This window comes from Mesocricetus auratus, unplaced genomic scaffold (assembly GCF_017639785.1).
Source record: "Mesocricetus auratus isolate SY011 unplaced genomic scaffold, BCM_Maur_2.0 Super-Scaffold_4256, whole genome shotgun sequence".
In the NCBI taxonomy this organism is placed as follows: Eukaryota; Metazoa; Chordata; class Mammalia; order Rodentia; family Cricetidae; genus Mesocricetus; species Mesocricetus auratus.
This window is the reverse complement of record NW_024429182.1, coordinates 71,846,019-71,869,157: the sequence shown is the minus strand read 5'-3', so window position 1 is coordinate 71,869,157 and position 23,139 is coordinate 71,846,019. Positions and strand designations below refer to the sequence as shown.

Sequence of the window (23,139 nt, the reverse complement as noted above, 5' to 3'; positions counted from 1 at the left end):
AGTTCGAGTCTCAGAAGTCTGACGTTGAGGAGGTCATACTGTTAGACTTTCGCTTTGCTTTGATTCTATTATAACTGTGCCCTGGTTATCACTGTTGAGAATAAAGTATGCAGCTTATTCTTCTTGTTGTTGTTATTGTTATTACTTTTACAGGATCCCATAGTTAATTTTAGAGAGATTTTGGATATTCTAGAGAAACTTTTTGAAAGAGAATTTAGATACTGTAAGGACACCAACTTTTAGAGTGTTTGAATTGAGACCTTGGGAAGGGAAGGTTGTGGTTAACAGGGATGTGTTTGTGTGTCAAGCTGACAAAGGTCAATTGTGTTGGATTATTTGATGTCAACTTGACACCAGCAAGAGTCATTTATGAAGAGGGAACTCAATGGACTGGCCTCTGGGCAAGCCTGCATTTTCTTAATTAGTGATTGATATGGGCAGCCCACTGCGGGTGGTGCCATCCCTAGGCAGATGTTCCTGAATATATAAGAAATCAGGGAAGAAGCCAGTAAGCAGCCTTCCTCGTGGCTTCTGCTTTAGTCCCTGCCCTGACTTCCTTTGATGACGAACTGAAAATGTAAATTAAATAAACCCCCTTCCTCCCCAAGCTGCTTTTGGTCATGTTTATTACAACACAGAAAGTCCTAAGACAACTCCCAATTACGTATGCAGCTGCTGGTCTAGAAGCACAATGTTAAAGACCCTGGAGTGCATTTCATCCAGTGGTTCACAGCCTAGAAGCACATTCAAATCAACGGGCCTTTTCTTTTTTAGATTCAAGAGTGAGCCGGGTGTTAGAGAGATGCTCAGTGGTTAACGTCTCTTCCTACTCTTCCAGAGTGTAAAGAAGGCTAGGTCCCAGAAGCAGGATCTTTTTCAAAACTCAGTGATTCATTTATGTCAGTGGAGTATTGCAGATAGTTTGCCTACAATACAAGCAACCCGGCTACCCCTAACCAGACCAAAATTTTAGGTTGGGTCGGCAGAGTTTAGAGAGTTACACTTGAGGGCTGCAGGGTCTTCATGGGCTTTTTTCACTCACTTCTCTGGAATGTTACCCATCTCCGGTACTCCTGCGGATCTAGGGCTGCCGGTTCCCAATCATCGGTATTTCGTTCCAACCAGGAGATGAGAGCTGGTTTGGGACCTGCACATCCTGGGGAAGGAGAACCAGTCAGAGGGCTGGCCTCGGGAAATGATGCTAAAAAAAAAATCTGCCGAGGCTCTGCCCCCACCCTTAAGAGCTGGTCGCAGGTCAGGACCCTGGGTCCCTGCCCCCACTCTACCCCGCCCTCAAGCTCCAGCATCCCTTAGGTCCCGCGTAAGCCGATTGGGCCGGGCCTCACCGAGCGCGCCCAGGAGGCCGTAGGTCTCGCGCATCACATCCCGGTAGAGAGTCCTCTGCGCGGGCCGCAGACAGCCCCACTCCTCCGAGGAGAAGTACACAGCCACGTCCGCGAACTTCAAGGCCCTTGGCCTCCTGCCCCTCCTCCGAGTAAGTGCAGCCTCTCCTGGTGCCCGCGCAGGGAGCGGAGCCGAAGGCGGCGCCATCGGATCTGCGCCCCGGGGCACCGCACACCCGGAGACCTAGGACCCCGACCGGGAAGGCCCGGAGGAAATCTGAATCAGCCGCCTGAGGGCCAAGGCGGTCCAACACAGACCACACCGTTATTCAGGAAACTCCGGCTGGAACTTGGGTGAGAGGCACCGGAAGATGCCTTCGGGGAAGATGGCGGCGCCGCTCCTGCACCGCCGCTGCCTAGAACACAGGCAGGTTCCAGCTATCGATTTTATTGACCCGAGCGCCATGCCGGCTTCTTAACCTCCCTGCCCTAAAGTGTAATGGCGCTGAGAGATGGCTTCATGCCTACTTTCGCCCTTATCTATTGCATTCGTTCATTGGTCGGTAGCTGAAGATCGGATGCTCTGATTGGGTGTTGGCGAAGGCGGCCCGTTTGAATGAAGCCAACGCATTCTTATGGGCAAGAAGGTGGACGGAGTGTTCCTAAACGGGTCTTGAAAAGTGTAGAAGGAGGCCCGCCTTGTGTTCTACAGTTTGTTTGACCTAGCTAGAGAAGACGCTTCTACACGTCTTGCTAGGGAAAGTCACACGACCTCAACATGGATTTGTTAAACAGCTGCATTCTATGCCCATAAAGTTGGCACAGCCTGGAATTCTGAAAAGTCCTAGGAAAGAAGGGAGCAGTGATAGTAGCACTTCTGGTAAAACTGAATGACTGAAAGGGTAAGTCGACTGACCTTGGGCAGCTCCTAACTAGTCTGTAGAAATGACTGACCCACCTTCCGATGTTTAGGAAGTTTGATTTCTGTTTGGAGGCAAAACTAATAGCTTTGTGCTTAACTCTTCCTTTGTCCAGTGGAATGCACATTTAGGCTGCTGGGGAAACAAAAGGCAAATGGCTGGCTGGTCGTTTCACTTGTGGAGAAGCAGGGAAGTCATGTCTCCACTGTTGCCTTCCCAAATAGTGTAGTTGTGCCATCACAGAGCTCCGGATAGCATGGACACCACAGTGAGAACCTGTTTTTAAAGGAAGAGTATTTAGTCCAGTGGTAGGGTATTTGCCTGAGGCTCAAAGTTTTATAAAAATATTTTTTAAATGTATAACCAGGACTGGGTGTGAAACCAAACCCTTGTATAAATATCAGGACACACTGTAAGGAAAACTACCCACTGCAGAGAAGTGTGGAGGAAATCCACACAGAGACATCTGTACCTTTGTTGTTGAGGGCCAACTAAGCACCTGGAATACTGTGTTTTCTGATACTTATTACTAGAGTTCTTATGGGGATAATTATCACTGTGTCACAGTGTAAAGCCCTGGCTTGCTTACCTGTACTGCTCACTCCCCAAATAAAACAACAAAATCATAAAAGACAGCTGGGTGTGGTGGCACATGCTTTTAATTCCTTGGGAGGCAGATACTGGCAGATCTCCCAGTTTGAGGACATCCTGGTCCACATAGTGAGTTCCAGACCAGCTGGGGCTACCTCAAAAAACAAACAGACAAAACCCCCACAAATCTTCATCAGCTTGCTCCAAATCTATTACAAGATGTAGGAACAGAATCTGAACCTGGGATGCCTTCTCTGTGGCACTAACAACTCTACGCTGGGCAAAAAGCCGTAAAGACTAATTTCTCCCAAGCTGGAGAGGTGGCTCAGTGGTTAAGAGCACTTGCTTTTGCAGAGGACCTATGTTCTGTTTCTAGCACCCACATGGTGGGTGACAGCCATCTGTGACTCTGAGAAACCTGACACCATGTCCTCCACCAGCAGCAGTCAGACCTGTGGCAGTCAAGGAAAGCACCCATATTTACAAACTAAATACTTGAAAGGTTCCCTCCATGGGTCATGCTCAGTGAGGATCAGTGCCGAGAAATGCAACCTTAAATGTTAGCACACTTTCAGCCGGGCGGTGGTGGCGCACGCCTTGAATCCCAGCACTCGGGAGGCAGAGGCAGGCGGATCTCTGTGAGTTCGAGGCCAGGCTGGACCGACAGCCTCCAAAACAATACAGAGAAACCCTGTCTCGAAAAACCAAAAAAAAAATAAAAAGTAAAAAATAAATGTTAGCACACTTTCATTTTACTGACTGCCTAGACCTTGACCTTTGCCTGAGGGGTCACCTCACCATAAATCCAGACTAGGACAAGCAGTATCAGTCCTAGAAAGAAGTAGAAAAACTACTTACTAATGAAAACAATTATTGCCTTTTATTCTTTTCCAGACAGGGCCTCATGTTGTCCAAGCTAGAATTAAAAATATGCATTGTAGGCGGATCTCTGTGAGTTCAAGGCCAGCCTGGTCTACAGAGCTAGTTCCAGGACAGCCTCCAAAACTACAGAGAAACCCTGTCTCGAAAAACAAAAAAAACAAAACAAAAAAGTATGCATTGTACACCCAGTTTTATTTGGTGCTGAGGATGGATTCCAGGGCAGTTATGCAAACTAGGTGTCTTAGAGGGTTTCTATTAGTGTGGTATGTGGTTATGTTGTTTATGATTTATTAAAGCCACTGGAGATCAAAATAGCAAAGCAGCCATACCAATTAGTCATAGAAGCCAGCCAGGCAGTGGTGGCACATACCTTTAATCCCAGGACTTAGGAGACAAAGGCAGATAGATCTCTAAGTTCAAGGCCACCCAGGGCTACTTGAGATTGAATCAGTCTAAAAGAGTAACAGAGCGCCGGGCGTTGGTGGCGCATGCCTTTAATCCCAGCACTCCACTCGGGAGGCAGAGGCAGGCGGATCACTGAGTTCGAGACCAGCCTGGTCTACCGAGCGAGTTCCAGGACAGCCTCCAAAGCCACAGAGAAACCCTGTCTCGAAAAACCAAAAAAAAAAAAAAAAGAGTAACAGAGCTCACACCTTTAATCCCAGAACCCATGAGAGGTGTTTAAAACAGGATCCAGGTCTCAGAGCTAGCATTCATTCTCCAGCCACACTGAGGAGAGCTTACAGTTAGAGGCTTGGGGAGAGCCCAAGGAGACTGGTAGAGTAAGAGCTAGTGACCAGCTAGCTGCCTTGCTTTTCTGATCTGAAGCCTGAACCCCAATATCTGTCTCTGGGTCTTTTAATTTTCGTGTTACAATGATAGATGGAAACACCATGACCAAAAAGCAAGTTGGTGAGGAAAGGGTTTATTTGACTCCACTCCACAACACTGTTCATCACTGAAGGAAATCAGGGAAGAACTCAAGGAGGGCAGGAACCAGGAAGCAGGAGCTGATGCAAAAGCCATGGACGGGTGCTGCTTCCTGGGTGTCCTGGAATTCACAGAGATCCACCTGCCTCTCCTAGGAGTGCTAGGATAAAAGGTGTGGGCCATCTCTCTTGAACCACATTCTTTTTTTTTTTTTTTTAATGAATGAGGCAATTTATTAACCCAGCATCCTTTGTTCTAATGCTTCTTGTTGGCAGCTGCCACCTGTCCGGCAATCCTGTCCAGATCTCTCTGTCTCTGAGGTGTTAGTTTTCGGCCCCCATCCTTGTCCTTTTCCACCATCTTCAGCCCCTCCAGGGCTTGGAGGACGCGGTGGGCCACACTCTTGGAGCCTCTGCTGAAGTGGCTGGGCCTGACACCATTTCTCTGCCGTCCTCCATAGATCTTGGTCATGGAACCAACCCCGGCACCACTGCGGGGGGTACAGGAGTGATGTCATGGAAGCAGCTCATGGGTAGAACCAGCTCTCATCACAGGGGTGAGTTCTTTATGTTTGGCGGGCTTGACTGTGGCCACTCATTCCCGGACTTTTTGAGGAAGGCTGCCAGAGCTCTGACGAACTCCGTGCGGCCTCCGCGCTGCCAGCCAGGGGAAAGGGCTTGAACCACATTCTTAGCCACCTTAACAGATTCATGTAGTGCAGTTTCAGACTGTCCTTTCCTAAGTGACATGTTCCTCATAGATGGATCTCAGCATGCTAAGCACAAGCCTATCACTAAGCTGCATAGCCAGCACTCACTGATACACTTCTGATTACTCCTATATCCACAATCTGAAAGGGGACCTTCTAGCTCCTACAGATTTTGTCATTTTGTGCATCTTACTTTTTTCTTTTCCTGCCCCTGCTTTCTCCATTTTACCACCATTGCCTATAATTTGCCACCCATTATGCCAGCTGGGAACTTCCTTCGTTACCAGCTCATTCCCAAAGAGAGATGTGTTGTGGAACTTTAACTATGTAAAGGTGTGTTGCATTTGTTTAACTAGGCAAAGATGTGTTCCATTTATTTATGTTGCATCTGTTTAATTATGTAAAGATGTGTTGCTGTTTCACCTTGCTTGTCTAAGGCACCTAATTGGCCTAATAAAAAGCTGAACAGCCAATAGCTAGGCAGTAGATGGATAGGCGGGGCTGGTAGGAAGAGAGATTAAGTAGGAGGAGAAAGAGAAGAGAGAACAAGAGAGAAAGAGGGAGATGCTGTGGCCAGCCAGTCAGGCAGCCACCAGCTAGACATGGAGTAGGACATGCAGAATGAAAGATAGGTAAAAAGTCCTGAGGACAAATGCAGATGAAGAGAAGCAGGTTAATTTAAGTTATAAGAGCTAGTGGGACAAACAGAAGATAAGACCAAGCATCCATAACTAATAATAAGTCTGTCTTTATTTGGGAACTGGTTGTAGCTCAAAAGAAAGCCTGTTATAGAGATGCTCTGCTGGTGACTTAACCATGGGCAGTGCTCTGCCTTAGAGGCTCCTACAGCCATTCCTAGGCACATGTGAGCACAGGTGGCAGATAGGGTTTGGGATACCCTATTCAGAATGCAACAACTTCTCCCCACTCCCTCCTGCTCAGACACAGGCATATGGCTGATACCTTTCTCCAATGCACATCTTTCTTTCTTTCTTTCTTTTTTTTTTTTTTGGTTTTTTCGAGACAGGGTTTCTCTGTATTGTTTTGGAGGCTGTCCTGGCACTCACTCTGTAGACCAGGCTGGCCTCGAACTCACAGAGATCCGCCTGCCTCTGCCTCCCGAGTGCTGGGACTAAAGGCGTGCGCCACCAACGCCCAGCTATAAGTAAATAATTCTTAAAAAAAAAAAACTATCTTTAAAATGGGATATTAAAAAAAAGTAGCCCTTTACTTGTACCAGCCCTCAGTCCAGCTGTCTAGCAAAACGGAGACAAAAGTCAGGGAGAATTCCTGGGTAGTTCCTGTACCAGGGAACTCATCTTTCAGGTAGGCTTAGAAATATGGCTGTGGGTGGCCTAGGTCTGGGGCTGTGAAAGAGCTCATGATGAAAGATGTGCGCCGGGCGTTGGTGGCGCACGCCTTTAGTCCCAGCACTCGGGAGGCAGAGGCAGGCGGATCTCTGTGAGTTCGAGGCCAGCCTGGTCTACCGAGTGAGTTCTGAATAGAATGTGCCAAACCCTATCTGTCACCTGTGCTCACACGTGCCTAGGAATGGCTGTAGGAGCCTGTGACAGATGCACTGCCCATGGCTAAGTCACCAGCAGAGCATCTCTCTTTGTGAGCTAGTAATGAAGGAAGTTTCCCAGCTGGCATAGTGAGTGGCAGATTATAGGCAACGGTGGCGAGGGAGAGACAGGCACAGTGGCACCGACAGTCTGCATACATCTGCATCTGTGCATGGACAGGCTCAGGTGGAAAATACAGCCGAAGTGGCACAGATGTATAGCTGTATCTCTGGTGTGAAGAAACTGGTGCTGGACCAGATGAGCTCTCTGAGAGAAGTAGGTACAGGGCTTGGAGGTGTAGCTTAGTGGTACAGTGCTTGCTTAGCAGGGGTCCATCCATAGCACTGTTAGAAATACAAAAAGTATAGTACTCTGAGCTGGGGTCTTAGCCAGGACAAAGAGGGCATTCTCTAGTTGGGTGGCAGTGGCACACACCTTTAATCCCAACACTTGCTTTTTGTAAAACAAGAGTTTGGATCTCCATAAGTTTGAGGCCAGGCTGGTCTACACAGTGAATTCCAGAATAGTCAGGACTGTGTTAAGAAAGACCGTCTCAAAAAGGAGAGGAAAAGCAATTGTCTCTGTGCGTTGGGGTTTGGACAGTTGTTTGGGAACTGAGGGCAGCACTGGGGATTGTTCATTCAGGGCACAGGACTCAGTGGGAGTCTTTATACAGAGAAGCCCCATCTGGTGAAGCAGAAGCAGCAATTTCCTAAAGACTTTGGTATGATAGAAAGACAGGAAAAATTCCAGAGGCATAAGAAGGAAAATGAGTCCTGACTGATTTGCAGGAATTCCAGCACAGTTAACAAGTCTGCTGTGAAAGCTGCCAACAACTGAAGGGGGTGGGGGGCAGCACTTCTTCTATATAGAAACATCTCATCCAGGTGTTATGACACACCTTTCACCCCAGCACCCAGGAGGCACAGGCAGGAGCTCTTGAGTTCACGTCCAGCCTGATCTTAACTTTTGTATGTATGGGTGTCTGTTCCAGAAGATGGTGTCAGATCTCCTAAGACTGAGTTACAGACACCTGTGAACTGCTGTGTGGGTGCTGGTACTTAACCCATGTCCTCTCAAAGAACAACCAGTGATCTTACCGCTGAGCTTTCTCTCCAATGCCCACACTGTCGCCACACACCTTAACCCATGTTTTTACTTTATCAGATGGTGATCCTATCCAGTGCACCTTAGGGATCAGCCTATGATCTCATACCAAAAAAGACTGATGCCAAAAGGCTTCTCAGTAACCCCTTGAGATGTAACCTGAGTGCCATCAAAATGGTTTATATGTGGCTACTTTCCTATAAGAAGCCCATGCCCTTACTTTCAGGTGCACCTTACAGTTTTCCTGGGTACCTTTCTATTTTTTTATAAACTCCAACTCTGCTTCACACTGGCTCACGCTGAGATTCTTTTTTAAAGGTTTTGTTTTTTTTTTAATTATTTATTTGGGCATATAGGAACTGTTCTTTCCTGTCACCTTGTGGGGTCCAAGGGCCAAGCATAGGTCATTAGACCTTTAAATAAGTGCTACCACCCTCTGAAATTCCACTTCTGAAAGTATATCAAAAGCACTTACTGAGTGTAGTAGCACACACCTGTTATCACAGTACTCTGGAGACTGAAACGAGAATCTGGAGCCAAGGCCACCTTGGGATTAAAAGGAAGAGCCTGTGGGAAAGGGAAGGGAGGAAGTTGGAAGCAGAATCTCCAAGAGATATTCATATAACTACGTCTTTAGCAGCATTATGTAAAATAACCAAAGATGGTGGCAACCCAGGGCCCATCAATAATATAAACAAAATAAAAATGTACACTGGAATATTATCCAATTTAAAATAGGTAATTTCTGACACATTGAACAGGTATGAACACTGAATATTAAATGAAAAAAGCTAGTCACACAATGGTAAATGCTATGATACTCTACTTATATGAGGTATCTATAGTGGTTTTTGTTTTGAGACAGGGTTTCTCTTTGTAGCCCTGGCTGACCTGGAACTCACTCTGTAGACCAGGCTGGCACTAAAGGCATGTGATACCACCTCCCAGCCTAGGAAATGGAATTGTTTTAATAGATAAACATTTCAGTTGTGAAAGGAAAAAGTTGTGGAGAGTGGATACTGATCAAGACAGTACACTTGACTACTGAACGACAAAATAATTAAGATGGTAAATTTTATATTGTGTATATTTGCCACAATTAAAAAGAGAAATAAGGGGGACTGGAGAGATGGCTCAGAGGTTAAAAGCACTGCCTGCTCTTCCCAGCAACCACATGGTGGCTCACAACCATCTGTAATGAGATCTGGTGCCCTCTTCTGGCCCACAGGAAGAACACGTACATAATCAATCTTATTAAAAAAAAAGTTAAAAAGAAAAATAAGGTTTTTTTGAGCATGTCTCTTCCCAGCTCACTAACCCACTTCCACCCTCTTGAGTGCCTTTTTCTTTCTTTCTCTCTCTTTTTTCTTTTTTCTTTCTTTCTTTTTTTTTGGTTTAACGAGACAGGGCTTGTTTCTCTGTATTGTTTTGGAGGCTGTGGGTCCAGCCTGGCCTCAAACTCACAGAGATCCACCTGCCTCTGCCTCCCGAGTGCTGGGATTAAAGGCGTGTGCCACCACCGCCCGGCTCTCTCTCTTTTTTTTTTAATTTAATTGTTTATATAGTGTGTGTGTGTGTGTGTGTGTGAGTGAGTGAGTGAGAGAGAGAGAGAGAGAGAGAGAGAGAGAGAGAGAGAGAGAGAGAGAGAGAGAGAAATGTTGGGGGATGGTGCATGTGTGGAGGTCAGAGGACAATTTTGTGGAGTTGGTTGTCTCCTTCCACCTTTATGTGGGTTCTGGGGATCAAATTCTTGTCACCAGGCTGGCACAGCAAGCGCTTGATCCTCTGAACCATATTGCCAGCCTCTATTTCCTTTCTGAATACACGTCTCTTTTACTAAAAGTAAATAAAAGCAGGGCCTTGTTGGAGGAGTTGTGTCACTGGGAGTGGGCTTTGAGATTTCAAAAGACCCATCAGGTTCAGTCTCTCTCATGATACTGAACTCTTTTTTTTTTTTTTTTTTTTTTTTTTGGTTTTTTTGAGACAGGGTTTCTCTGTAGCTTTGGAGGTTGTCCTGGAACTTGCTCTGTAAACCAAGCTGGCCTTGAACTCACAGAGATCCTCTGCCTCCCGAGTGCTGGGATTAAAGGCATGTACCACCACAGCCTGGCTCATATTGAACTCTTAACTACTACTGCTCAGCACTTTGTCTGCCTGCAACCACACTACCTGCCATGATCATGGACTAACAGTAAGTAAGCCCCTAAATTGTAGGCAGCATGGAGTTTGTTGAGTTCATTGATAGACACTAAGGGAACCTGGAATGCTAAACACACAGGGTTGTTCATTCAGAGTAAGGGATGCATGACCTGTTACCCGCCAGAAGGCTGAGAGCAGATGTGCTAATTGCCTGGTGACCTTTGCACTACCTGTGTGGCAGGAGGCCACACCAGATCCCCAGACCTTATCATAAGTTTGTTTTTCTCAGTCAATCTGTAGAACCCATCTTTATGGAAAGAGCCACATAAACTTTACCAAGAGTTTCTGTGTAGTCATGTCTTGAGGAGATTTATGTGTGCTTTATTATGCACACAGGATTAAGTTAATTGTCACAGGAATGTTTGCACTAAATTGTACTGTGTTTAAATATGCCTAAAGTAAACTACTCAGGGTCAGACTCTCAAAGTTTGAACCAACACCAGCTACTTACTCGTGATAAACCAAGCTGCCTTCTTGTCTCTGTGGATCTTTACTCTGTGGCTGTGTTGGTTGCAGAGACCCCTGCATCAATTAAATGCATAAGTTGCCTTGGTCTTTTTACAGCAATAGAATAGTACCTGTCTTAGGGTTTCTTTGGCTGTGATGAAACACCATGACCAAAGCAACTTGGGAAGGAAAGGGATTTTTCAGCCTTCAACATCACAGTTTATCATTAAAGGAAGTCAGGATAGGAACTCAAACAGAGCAGGAACCTGAAGGCAGGAGCTGATGCAGAGGCCACGGAGGAGTGCTAATTACTGGTTTGCTCCTTATGGCTTGCTCAGCTTGCTTCTGAATAGAACCCAGGACCATCAGCCGAGGGGTGACAACACCCACAATGGGCTGGGTTCTCCCTTATCAGTCACTAATTAAGAAAATATCCAGCCGGGCATTGGTGGCACACACCTTTAATCCCAGCACTTGGGAGGCAGAGGCAGGTGATCGCTGTGAGTTCGAGGCCAGCCTGCTCTACAAGAGCTAGTTTCAACCAAAAAAAAAAAAAAAGAAAGAAAGAAAATATCCTGCACGCCTTTAATCTCTGCACTCGGGAGGCAGAGGCAGGCAGAACTATCTCCGTGAGTTTGAAGCCAGCCTGGTCTACAGAGCGAGTTCCAGGACAGCCTCCAAAACAATACAGAGAAACCCTGTCTCGAAAAACCGAAAAAAAAAAAGAAAATATCCTACAGGTTTGCCTATATGGCCTGATTTTGGGTTTTTCGAGACAGGGTTTCTCTGTGTAACAGCTCTGGCTATCCTGGCACTTGCTCTTTACACCAGTGTGGTGTCAAACTCACAGAGATCCGCCTGCCTCTGCCTCCCGAGTGCTGGGACTAAAGGCGTGTGCCACCAACGCCCAGCTCAGCTTGATCTTATGGAGGTCTTTACTCAGTTGATGCTCCCTCCTTTCTGATGACTTGAGCTTGTGTCAAACTGACATAAAACTAGACACTACAGTAGCTAACAGTAGGTTAAGTACAGTACCTGCTGAACGCAATAGCTTTGTAATTAGCTCAGACTCTAGAGCAGTGATTTTCAACCTTCCTAACGTTATGACCCTTTAATACAGCTCCTCATGTTGTGGTGACCCCAACCATAAAATTATTTTTGTTGCTACTGTTAATGAATTGTAATGTAAATATCTGATTTTTTTTTTTTTTTTGGTTTTTCAAGACAGGGTTTTTTTTTTTTTTTTGTTTTTTTTTTTTTTTGATTTTTCGAGACAGGGTTTCTCTGTATTGTTTTGGAGGCTGTCCTGGAACTCGCTCTGTAGACCAGGCTGGCCTCGAACTCACAGAGATCCACCTGCCTCTGCCTCCCGAGTGCTGGGATTAAAGGCATGCGCCACCAACACCCGGCGTAAATATCTGATATGCAGGATATTTGATATGCAACCCCTATAAAAGGGCCAGTCAACCCCCATGGGGTCACAACCACATGTTGGGAACCACTGCTCTAAAGTATAAATTGTTTACCCAAGTGAAAATGTCCATGTCCAATACACTTTCTTGGCCTGTGAGGGCACCAGGCACAATGTACATAGTACACAGACATAAATGCAGCCATAAAATAAAATTTTCCAAAAAAAATGGACATATGGTTGATCAGACCTATAGTTCCAAAATTTAAGACGCTGAGGCAGGAGGATTGCTATGAATTCAAGAACAGACTGGGCTACATTATAAGATGTTGTCTCAACAGTAAACAAGCCAGGCTTTGTTATCGGATTTTTCTGTCCCCCCCTGCCAGCTCCCAAATCACAACCTGGAGACTTCTTATTAATTTTGAGAGCTCAGCCAATAGCTTAGGCTGGTTTCTAACTAGCTCTTATAACTTAACCCATTTTTATTAATTTACCTTCTGCCTTGTGGCATATTTATTTATTATGTATACAGTGTTCTGCCCAGCCAGAGCGAGTTCCAGGATAGCCAGGGATACAGGGAAAAACCCTGTCTTGAAAACAAAATAAACAAAACAAAAAAGCTTGGAGTCAAAACACAATCACCAGAGTACAGACTTAGCAGCACAAGGAAGGCCCTGGGTTAATAAAATTAAAATAGATGGGTTTGGTGACATACACCTTTAATCCCAGCACTCAGGAGTTTGAGGCCAGCCTGGTCTACAGAGTGAGTTCCAGGACAGCCATGGCTACACAGGCAAACCCTGAGAAAGGAAGGAAGAATATTGGTAAGGCTTTATTCATAATATCCTGAAACTGAAAACAACCTAAATGTCCCTCAACTGGAAAATGGATAAAGAAAATGTGGTATATTTACACAATTTTCTTGGCTGTTAAAAAAAAAAGACATCATAAAATTTTCATGTAAATGGATGCAACTAGAAAAAAGCATCCTGAGTCGGGCGTTGGTGGCACATGCCTTTAATCCCAGCACTCGGGAGGCAGAGGCAGGCGGATCTCTGTGAGTTCGAGACCAGCCTGGACTACCGAGCGAGTTCCAGGACAGCCTCCAAAGCCACAGAGAAACCCTGTCTCAAAAAACCGAAAAAAAAAGAAAAAGAAAAAAGCATCCTGAGTGTGGTAACCCAGACCCAGAAAGACAAGCGTGGCATGTGCTCATTGATAAGTAGATATTAGCTGTTAAAGTAAACGATCATCAACCCAGAGATGCTAAGTGATAAGGAGGGCTCAAGGTGGACATTTGGATCTCCCTGGGAAGGGGAAAGAATAGATTCTGTGTGTGGACTGGAGGTAGGTGAGGATGGGAACAGGAGGGAGGGGTGCGGAGTCAGGGTGTTGAGAGAGCCTGTGAGAGACAACTGGAATAGCACAAATAGGGTTGAAGTAGAAATCTAGCGCAGTGGAAACTCCCTGCAATCTGTGAGGGTGACCCTAGTGAAGGCTCCTCGTAACGGGGGATATGGAGCCTGAATTGGCCATTTTCTGTAACCAGGCAAGGCCCCAGTGGAGGGACTGGGACACCAACCCAGCTACAAACCCTCGACCTACAATATGCCCTGCCTGCAGGATGTGCTGGGTAAAGATACACAGAACTCGTGAGAGTGGCCAGACAGTGATTGGTCCAGATTGAGACCCATGCCACGAAAGGGAGCCACTCCAACACTGCTCGGAGGACCAGGACCCAGAGGCTGGATAGTCCAGAGACTTCTAGGATAGAACCAAGCACGATTGTCAACAACAACAACAAAAAGTCAATGAAGTGATTCCTAATTTTATTCTGCTATACCCATAGACTAGAACCTAGTGTAATTGTCATTGGAGAGGTTTCATCCAGCAACTGATAGAAGCAGATTCAGAGACCCAAACATTAGTGGAGCTCAGGGAATCCCTCAGAAGATTGAGAGGAGGGATTGTAGGAGGCCCACAGAACCAACTAACCAGGTGTATAGGGGCTCAGAGACTGGAGCAGCAATCGCAGAGCCTGTATGGGTCTGAGCTGAGTCTTTCCATGTATTTATTATGGGTGTGCAGCATGGTGTTCTTGTGGGGCTGTTTTACCTGCTGGGTTGCCTTGTCCAGTCTTGATCTAAGGGTATGCACCCGCTTATTGTTACTTGTAATGCCGTGTTTGCTTGATGTCCCTGGGAGACCCCATCTTTTCTGAAGGGAAATGGAGGAGTGGATCTGAAGGAGATGGGAGGTTTGGGGGACAGGGTGACAACTGGGAATAGAGGAAGGGGGAGCTGCTAAGGTTGAGGTATAATATATGAGAGAAGAATAAATAAAGTAATTCTCTTGAAAGAACAATTGATTAATTTAAGTAAATAATAATAATTAAATGGTTGTTGTTCTTGACAAAAATCTCAATGTTTGATTTTACCAATAAAGACTCGGATCCAGATGCTGGAATGAAAGCCTGCTGGCTCAGAGGGGCAAAGGAAGCACCCAGCCAGCCGACCGTCCTCCTCCACCAATGCCCCTCCCTTCTACTTCCTGTGTGTCTCTCTTTCCGTCCTGACTCCTGTCTTTTTTTTTTCTTGTTCACGTCTTGTCAACTGGTTGCTTGCTCTGCCTCTTGATCTATGGTTGACTTTATTTAATTCTGTTTACAAAAAGCAGAAAACTCTTGGATTAAAGGTGTGTGTTGAGCCACACCACAACTAGAAACAGGATTTTTTTCCCCCAGTATATAATGCAATCTCAGTGTGATCAAATATCCTGCAACAAATGTTGCCTTAAAAAAAATAAATTGAAGCCAGGCGTTGGTGGCGCACGCCTTTAATCCCAGCACTCGGGAGGCAGAGGCAGGCGGATCTCTGTGAGTTCGAGACCAGCCTGGTCTACCGAGTGAGTTTCAGGACAGGCTCTAAAACAACACAGAGAAACCCTGTCTCGAAAAGCCAAAAAAATAAAAAATAAAAATAAATAAATAGAGAGTACTGCAGGACTGGAGCTATATTGCTCAGTGTTGTGGAACATTAGTTGAAGATCTGTTACATTTCTTTATGCTGTGGAACATTTGTTTAATGATGCAAATTTGTGTTGTATTCTTTTATGTTACGTTTGCTTAACTCTCTGAAGCTGTGTAACTTTGCCTGTCTAAAGCACCTGATTGGTGTAATAAAGAGCTGAACAGCCAATAGCTAGACAGGAGAAAGGATAGGTGGGGCTGGCAGGCAGAGAGAAGAAATAGGAGGAGAAATTTGGGAAGAGAAGGATCGAAAGGAGAAGGAGAGGCAGGCCCCTCAAAGAGTAAAGAATAAAAACAACCAACTACAGCTCAGTGGTTAAGAGCACTTACTGCTACTGCAGAGGACATAGTGGTTCACAACCATCTTTAAATCCAGTTCTAGGGATATGAAGCCCTTCAGGCCTCTGTGGACACTAGGCCTGCACATATACACTTACATACGTTTGCAGACAAAACATCCACACACATAAAAGAAAAATAAGCATTTAAACATATTACAAAAGAATGACATTAGATACAAAAGACTACATCTTATGATTGCATTTGCTATTGGCCAAATAGCAAAGTGTATAGAAGGCAGAAAGGAGCAGAAACATGGCGTATAGACATACATGCAGGCAAACACCAGTACACCAATGAATCTTAAAAGAGACAACAGCGATGGGGGCAGTGGTGGCCTATGCCTTTGATCCGGTACTTGGGAGGCAGAGGCAAATATATCTCTGAGTTCAAGGCCAACTTGGTCAACAGAGTGAGTTCCAGAATATCCAGGGCTACACAGGGAGACCCTGTCTCAAAAAGGGCATCAACAAAAAAAAAAAAAAAAAAAAAAAAGAAAGTAGATATGGCTTACTAAGGACTAGATAGGGATGAATGGAGGAAAAATTTCGATCAGTAGTATTGTACTCAGAGAACATGCTAGTGAGATGGCTCAGCAGATAAAGACACTTGCTGGCCAAACCTGACAACTTGAATTCAATCCCCCAAATCCACATGGAAGGAATTCCCTCAAGTTGTTCTGTGACCTTTGTACTTGTTATGGCAAGCCCTGACTCCAATAAATAAATAACACTTAAGTTTTAAAAACTGTTTCTTTTTTTTTCTCATGGCTCTGGGGACTAAAAAATATTTCATTGTACATTTGGATGGGTAAATTGTTTGGTATTTGAATACTTCAAGAAAAGTGTTCACTAACCAGACAGAGAGGTGCTTATCCATAATCCCAGCACTTAGAAAGCTAAGGCAGGAGGACTGCTGTGAAGTTTCAGCCAGCCTGGGCCCTCAGACGGCTATTCTTGGTTGTCAGCTTGACATCTGGAATAAACCCAAGTGGCTGAGTATGCCTGTGAGGGATTTCTCTCTTAATTAGGTCTTTTGAATTGGGAAGACCCACCCTTTGGGGGGTGGGAGTTGAGACAGGGTTTCTGTGTGCAGCCCTGGCTGTCCTGGCACTCGCTCTGTAGACCAGGCTGGCCTCGAACTCACAGAGATCCGCCTGCCTCTGCCTCCCGAGTGCTGGGATTAAAGGCGTGCACCACCAACGCCCGGCTCATAAGCATACTTTTTTTTTTTTTTTTTGGTTTTTACGAGACAGGATTTCTCTGTATTGTTTTGGAGGCTATCGGTCCAGCCCGGCCTCGAACTCACAGAGATCCGCCTTCATAAGCATACTTTTAAAAAAGTAATTTTTTTTTCCTTAAAAAGAAAGGGGGGAGCAATTGAGGAAGACACCTAACAAGGCTTTCTGGCCTCCACATACACATACCAAAACACACACACACACACACACACACACACACACACACACACACACACGGACAGATTTTGAACAGGGAATCTTAGGGAAGTTAGGGCTTTGGTTAGGTAATGATGCAAATTCACAGTCAAACGCTAGTAAAAGCCCATTTTTTCCCCACCAACAGTCCAGCTCCTAATAAAGGATCTACTGGTGCAGGATCTCCAAGCATTAGGGTTCTACTCCTTATCACTTATTCTTAAAGACTACTGACACCCTGCACAGGACAGGCTTCTCTTCAAAAAGTTACTTCTGCGAGCCCAGAATAGAAAGGACACTGAACCTGCTCCAACGAGCAAGTCAAGGTTGGCTATTGGTCTCCTGCAGTAGAGCCTCTCCCGAACCTTCCAAGTGGCCTGGAGACAGTACTTTAGGCTCTTCCCAGTCTCTGCAGAAACTGAACAAGTCAGAGGACTCACCGGCACTAATCTTTAACCTTGGATCTTCAGGGTCCCCGCCCTTCTTTTCCCTTACTCCCAGAGCCTCAATCCCCGAGGAGCCTAAGAGAATGGGAATTTCTCAAGTTGTTAGCACTCAATCGATGTTTACTGGCATAGGAACAAGGAAAAAAATTACGGAAGATTTTCCAAAAGGTGAAGAAACTTCTGCTTCACTACAGTTGTCCAAATATATCAAGAAACCTGCCATAGTAGCTGACCGCTGACTGGCCTTTGAAAAATAACGCTGTTCAGTCGATTAGGGCTCAAGCCCGACTGCCCTCAATTATAATGGCGGTGCTGTCCCCAGTTTAGCTTCTCGCCCCTAGGTATCATGGCCGCCTGGAGGTTTCACGTAGTTTCTCCTAACCCCGGAAGACGAGGGCCAGCGATTGGGCGGTGCCCAAGACACAGAGAAGAAGGCCTCTGACGGTTGGACAGAGCTGCGAAAGGCTGGATTTAAAGAAGCAGGAGGTGGGAGCTGTCGAAAACCCGGGATCCCTGGAAAGCTGCGGTGAGCGGCGCAGGGAAAGGGTGGGAGTGGGGGGACCGGGCTGTTGAGAGGGCACAGAGGCCAGCGGAGAGGGAAACGTTTGAGCCTTCTGGTCCCGGGCTCCCGAGAACGCGGGGCGGGGATCCAAGCAGGGCGGGGGCTTGGGGTGGGATGTTACCGGTGGGCTGGACCTTCCGGGACTGGAGTGAATGGGGTATCGGGTTGACAGTGTATACCCCGGAATCCGCACTGAGTTCCTAAATGAGCTTGGGCCCCCCTCGAGTGGAACTTCGTTAGGACGAAGCTCACAGTGGGAGGAGGCGAGTCTCGCGGCTTCTGATTGGAAGAACCGCGCTGTAGGATTCTTTCCACAGAGATCCAATTTAGGCGATCTGGTGGAAAGGGAGCGCTGTTAGTATGTGGAGTAGTGAGTAATTCTTCTGGAGCCCCTGCGTGGCGGGGCGAGGATCACAGAGGAATCTAGCGGAAACGGAGCCTTCCAGGACCGGGATCCCAGCGGATCCCTGAACCTCAGGGAGGCATCACAGGGACAAAGGTCCCAGGAGGCTCAATCCGTGGGAGAGCTGTGACCTCCGCGACCCATTCTCGGCAGGTGCTAGGCAGGGCCCGAGTGACCAAGGCGGCTGGGGGCGCCTTTTCGAGGGCCTGTGGCCTACCGGGAGCCGCTGCCGGAACATGAAGGGCGGAGTCCCGGGGGAGGAGCTGGCCCTCACTCCTCACTCCCCTGTTCCCCCTCTACCCCAGGCCGCAGCCTGGGATCCCCCAGGGACTCCCCGGAACCACCGCTTTCCCCATGGACTTGCCTGGGGACTCCAGGTGAGAGCGCTCCCCGCCCGCCTGCCTGTCTTGAGCCCGGGACACGGGAATCCTGACTGCTTTACCTGACTACTACAGAGCCAACAACCTGTTCAGGCAACTGTCTTCTACTTCTTTCACCCTCCAGCCCTTCTAGACAGCCAAGCCTGTGCCGCCAGCCCCTAGCTCGAGCATTATGGGAAGCCAAGAGCCCGAAAAGACCGAGGCTGCAGCCCCTAGGGACCCCTTCGCCCTTGGAAAAGGCCTCTCGGCGGGTCCTGGCCGTAGTGCTGGAAGATGTCATGGCTACAAACAGGGTGAGCCCTTTAACTGAAAGACTCCGCCCCTCTCCCCAGCTCAGTCCCTTAAACCAACGTTCAAAGCATTCTCCTTACTGCCAGACTTATGCATGGTTCTCGGGTAATGCCTATGTCTGTCCTTCCCACACCCTCCACTGAGCTGGAACCATATTCTATTAAGTATGAGAAACTCATGTCCCCTGAGAAGCATGCTGGTGGTGTCTGTGGCTACACGACATATTTGAGAAAGATGTCACCTCTTTTTTCCATTTCTTCAGAGCCTTGGTTAGAAGATTAGATTACTTACATTTCACACCTGTAGCTCCTATTATGTCTCACCCCTAGTTCAGACCTAATCCCCTCCTTTAGGAGTCTGAGTGAATTCTGGCCAAAATCTGTCTCCTCTGTGAGTATGGACACTGAGACACAGAAGATCCTGTCCACTTGGCTTCATTCCATTACTTTGCTCTTTGCTGTTGTTTTGTCTTACTAAGACAGGCGCTTACCTTTTAGCCCAGGCTGACCCGGAACTCTCAATCCTTTTGTATTAGCCTTGCAAATGCTGGGATTATAGGCATGAGCCCAGCTTGGCTTCCCTTTAACAACTCTTCCTCTCTTAGGTCCCCCAGGCACACCAAGAGAGCACCTCCAGTTCAATGAGTCGCAACGATCATCAGGACTCTGTCTGCAGACAGTCACCTGCTTTACCACCCCAGCAGGTCAAGTGGTCCTTACCAGCCAGGTGAGTGTGACAGGGAAGGGATGTGCTGAGAGCACAGCTGAGCATGCTGATCTTCCTTCCTGTGCTTCTCTAGGCCTCCTGACCCACTCCGTTTGTGCAGAGAGCCCTTGAGCCGTGCCCACCAGCCCTCTCCCGCCATGAGATCAGGGACAGCCACTGGCCCAGCAGAGAGCCCGTCACAAAAGATGGACCAGGTCACCCAACCTACCCTGGTGGTGGTACTGGAAGACATTGCCAGTCCCAGACAACCAGCTGAGGTATAAGAAAGTATGGTGAAGATGTCTGGGTCCAGCTAAGGCAAGCATGAGGTTGGGGTGGATTTCTGTAAAAGCAGGACAACAGAATTTTTTAAAATAATTTATTTTATGTACATTGGTGTTTTGCCTGCATGTACATCTGTGTGAGGGCATTAGATCCCCTGGAACAGGAGTTAGACAGTTGAGCTGCCATGTGTGGGTGCTAGGAATTGAACATGGATCCTTTGGAAGAGTAGCAGTACCTCTTAACCACTGAGCCATCTCTCTAGCCTGTCCCCCCTTTTTTTTCTTTGAGACACGGGTTCTCTATATACGGCCCTGGCTAGCCTGGAATTTGTTTAATAGGCCAGGCTGGCCTCAATTTAGAGAGATCCACCTGCCTTTGCCTCCCAAGTGCTGGGATTAAAGGTGTGTGCTACCACCCCACCCCCTTTTTGAGACAGGGTTTTACTATGTAGACTTGGGTGGCCTAGAACTTGCTATGTAGACCAGGCTGACCCAATTTATAGCCTGCCTCTACCTTTCAGGTGTTGGGATAAAGGCTTGGGCCACCACCTCAATGACAACATCTTATGTGATAAACACTACCTGAATAAAGGGTATAAGAAAAAAATCTTTTCTGTACAACCAAGTACATATCTGGGGAATAAGTCAGGACATGGAGAGCTGGGGAAACCAAAGATGGCTTCCTGCTTTTTCAAAACACTTTCCCTGTTTGTATCCAGGGTTTTGCTGAAGATGGGCCCAACTTCATTGTTCCAGCAGAAAGGTGAGAGGGCTGGGAGAAGGGATTATCAAAGCTATTACCCAGCTATACAGAGCTGGGGCATCAGGGTTTACTTGTCTAACCCTTCCTTATAGTACCTTCAGAAGCCTTAAGGGCCAGGGGAAGCACTGGCCCAAGACGGATCTGGACTTGGAAGCACCCCCAACTCTTACTTTGTCCCTTCACCCCAGAGCAGAGCCTATGACAAAAGTTCATCAGCCAGTGCCTACACCCAGAGAACTAGAACCTCCATTCCAACCATCCACTCTGCCTGCTGACCCTCCGGAGAACCCACTACCAGGTAAGGACTTGATTAAAGGAATGAGACTCAAGAGTCTTGAGTAGCCAATGTGAGCTTGAAACATCAGGGGCAGAACTATGGGTGGGGCTTAACCACGTGGGACAGATCAGGATGTACAAAATGTGATTTGGGCCTCAGGAACTTGAGGGATTCTTGTTTTGCTTTGCAATACTGGGGATCAAATCCAGGGCTTAGACATGTTAGGCAATCCTAATTACAGGACTTTAGGATCAGGGCTACTCCTCTAGAGACAGGTCAGTGTTTGAGGGAGAAACTGAGGCTTGTGAGGTGCTTAAATCACCGGGGGTGAGGAGTACCCACCTGTGACCCTCTCCTTTCCTCAGCCCCAGATCCTGTTCTGGAGGTCCCATTGACCCCAACACCGTCCAGCCTTTTACGCCCCCGTCTCAGTCCCTGGGGCTTGGCCCCTCTCTTCCGTTCCGTCCGATCCAAGCTTGAGAGCTTCGCTGACATCTTCCTCACGCCTAACAAAGCACCACAGCCTCCACCCCCATCACCTCCCATGAAATTGGAGTTGAAGATTGCTATCTCAGAGGCTGAACAGTCCAGGGCTACTGAGAGAATTGCATCTGTCAGCCCCCGGCCCCCTATCCGCCAGTGGCGGACTCAAGACAATTCTGTAGCACCTGTCTCTAAGTTATCTTTGGGCCGAAGCTACTCCTGCCCTGATCTGGGGCCCCCTGGCCCAGGTAGCTGTACCTGGCCTCCTGTTCCATCCCAGCCAAGCCAATGCAGACCCCGGAGACATACTGTGGGTTGTGGGGAGATGGCCCGGACCCCACCACCTCCTCGGCCCTGTCTCCGGAAAGAGGTCTTCCCTCTTGGAGGCATGGGAGCCTCATCTTGTCTCACTGCATCTCGCTCATCCACTGCAGCCACTTCCTTCCCCTGCGAGCCAGCAGAACACAGGTAGTGCTCTCAGTCAGCCCTGGCCACAGCCTGAGCCTGGCCTCCTTTGCTCAGTAGCCAGTGACACAAGACGGGTGTATTGCTGTGTATTCCCTTGTCCCTGACTGTTGACCATCTTTGCAGATTGGGTTCAACCAAGGGGAAGGAGTTAAAAGCCTCAAAGGACAAGGTGTTTTCTGACCCAGAGACCAAGGTAATGAGCAAAGAGACAGGAGCCAGCTGACCCTGAGCCCATGCCTCTCTTTCACCCTCTGCCCCAATTTTGCAGATCACGGGAAAGGTTTCTAGATTCAGAATAAGGAGGACTCCTGTCCGTCTACAGCCAAACCTTACACCAATGGGGCTGCCTAGACCAATCAGGTGAGAGGCTCAGAAAGCAGGGACTCACCTTGATCAAGTAGGTGATAACTCCTACCCCTAAAGTATAGCCTTGTATCCTCTCAGAGTGTCGTCCAGCCTGGAAGATTTAAGTTTAGCCTGGATGCGGCTTGTGCTTAGAATTTCCTCCAATGTCACTTCCAACTTTTTGCATGGCCCAGAAACTGAAATTCACTCAGACTTTATCTAGACCTTCTCAGGACCTCCTTGCTCAAGGTTTCTCAGTGCTCTCTGCTTTTTGCTTCTAGGTTGAACAAGAAGGAGTTCACATTGGAAGAAATTTATACCAATAAGAATTACCAATCACCCACAACCAGAAGGTGAGAAACTTGTAAGGTCTGAGGGCACTAGAGGGCTGTTTGAACCAGAGAACACGCTGGTAAACATTTCTTCTCTCTGCCTGGCCCAGGACCTTTGAGACCATCTTTGAGGAACCACGGGAGCGCAATGGGACTCTGGTTTTTACCAGCTCTAGGAAACTCCGACGGGCTGTCGAATTTCGGGATAGTAGCATGCCTCGATCCCGTCGGCCATCACGAGGGATCCGCACTTCAGCTGGCAGGACCCTTACTCCCACTCTGGCACCCAGCCAGGATGTGGGACCTTTGCTACAAGAACGGCTCAAGGAACTAGATGCCTTGCTCCTGGAGGAGGAGACAGATAGGGAACAGCCCTGTTAGCTCTAGGAGCTCCAACTGTTTGTCCATCCGTCCTCCAGAGAGGGGGAGACTCTCTGGATCAACTGTATTTTTTTCTCTATATTTCTATAAAATTTTCAATATGTTTCTGA

General features: G+C 47.3%; 2 protein-coding genes and 1 pseudogene across 10 annotated transcripts in view; 1 reads left to right on the top strand and 2 right to left on the bottom strand.

Annotated features, from left to right (window-relative positions):
* Window positions 1-18,171, bottom strand: part of LOC101825462 (zinc finger protein 689) — a 23,191-nt gene extending 5,020 nt beyond the window's left edge. The window contains exons 1-5 of one of the 6 annotated variants that reach the window (XM_040753920.1): window positions 18,039-18,169; window positions 10,698-10,768; window positions 8,542-8,614; window positions 1,347-2,539; window positions 1,043-1,156 (exon numbers count right to left, since the gene is read on the bottom strand). In XM_040753920.1, the coding sequence (XP_040609854.1) occupies window positions 1,043-1,156; window positions 1,347-1,551 (319 nt within the window). In that variant the 5' untranslated portion in view covers window positions 1,552-2,539; window positions 8,542-8,614; window positions 10,698-10,768; window positions 18,039-18,169. Of the gene's footprint in view, window positions 1-1,042; window positions 1,157-1,346; window positions 2,540-8,541; window positions 9,464-10,697; window positions 10,769-17,349; window positions 17,481-18,038 lie in introns of those variants that run through there. The other 5 variants (XM_040753926.1, XM_040753912.1, XM_040753914.1 and 2 more) reach the window with 5 other exon arrangements.
* LOC121142902 lies at window positions 4,885-5,789 on the bottom strand (annotated as a pseudogene).
* Window positions 17,753-23,139, top strand: Prr14 (proline rich 14). 4 transcript variants are annotated; one of them, XM_013113500.3, is made up of 12 exons: window positions 17,753-17,881; window positions 18,626-18,697; window positions 18,825-18,993; window positions 19,596-19,717; window positions 19,791-19,974; window positions 20,700-20,743; window positions 20,932-21,041; window positions 21,386-21,971; window positions 22,095-22,164; window positions 22,240-22,331; window positions 22,598-22,669; window positions 22,759-23,139. In XM_013113500.3, exons 2-12 carry the CDS (start codon window positions 18,675-18,677, stop codon window positions 23,027-23,029), a joined length of 1,743 nt encoding a protein of 580 aa, XP_012968954.1. In that variant the 5' UTR covers window positions 17,753-17,881; window positions 18,626-18,674; the 3' UTR covers window positions 23,030-23,139. The 4 variants fall into 4 exon arrangements, with proteins under 4 accessions (XP_012968954.1, XP_012968944.1, XP_012968939.1 ...); XM_013113490.3 differs by having other exon boundaries at window positions 20,836-21,041; XM_013113485.3 differs by having other exon boundaries at window positions 17,771-17,881; window positions 18,474-18,697; window positions 20,836-21,041.

What these genes read in the sequence shown, in the direction of transcription:
- Prr14 (XM_013113490.3), top strand. Translation starts at nt 18,675, where the DNA reads ATGGACTTGCCTGGGGACTCCAG. An exon ending in TCCGGAGAACCCACTACCAG is followed by an intron (nt 21,042 to 21,385) that starts GTAAGGACTTGA and finishes TCCTTTCCTCAG; the next exon opens with CCCCAGATCCTGTTCTGGAG. An exon ending in GGGCTGCCTAGACCAATCAG is followed by an intron (nt 22,332 to 22,597) that starts GTGAGAGGCTCA and finishes TTTTGCTTCTAG; the next exon opens with GTTGAACAAGAAGGAGTTCA.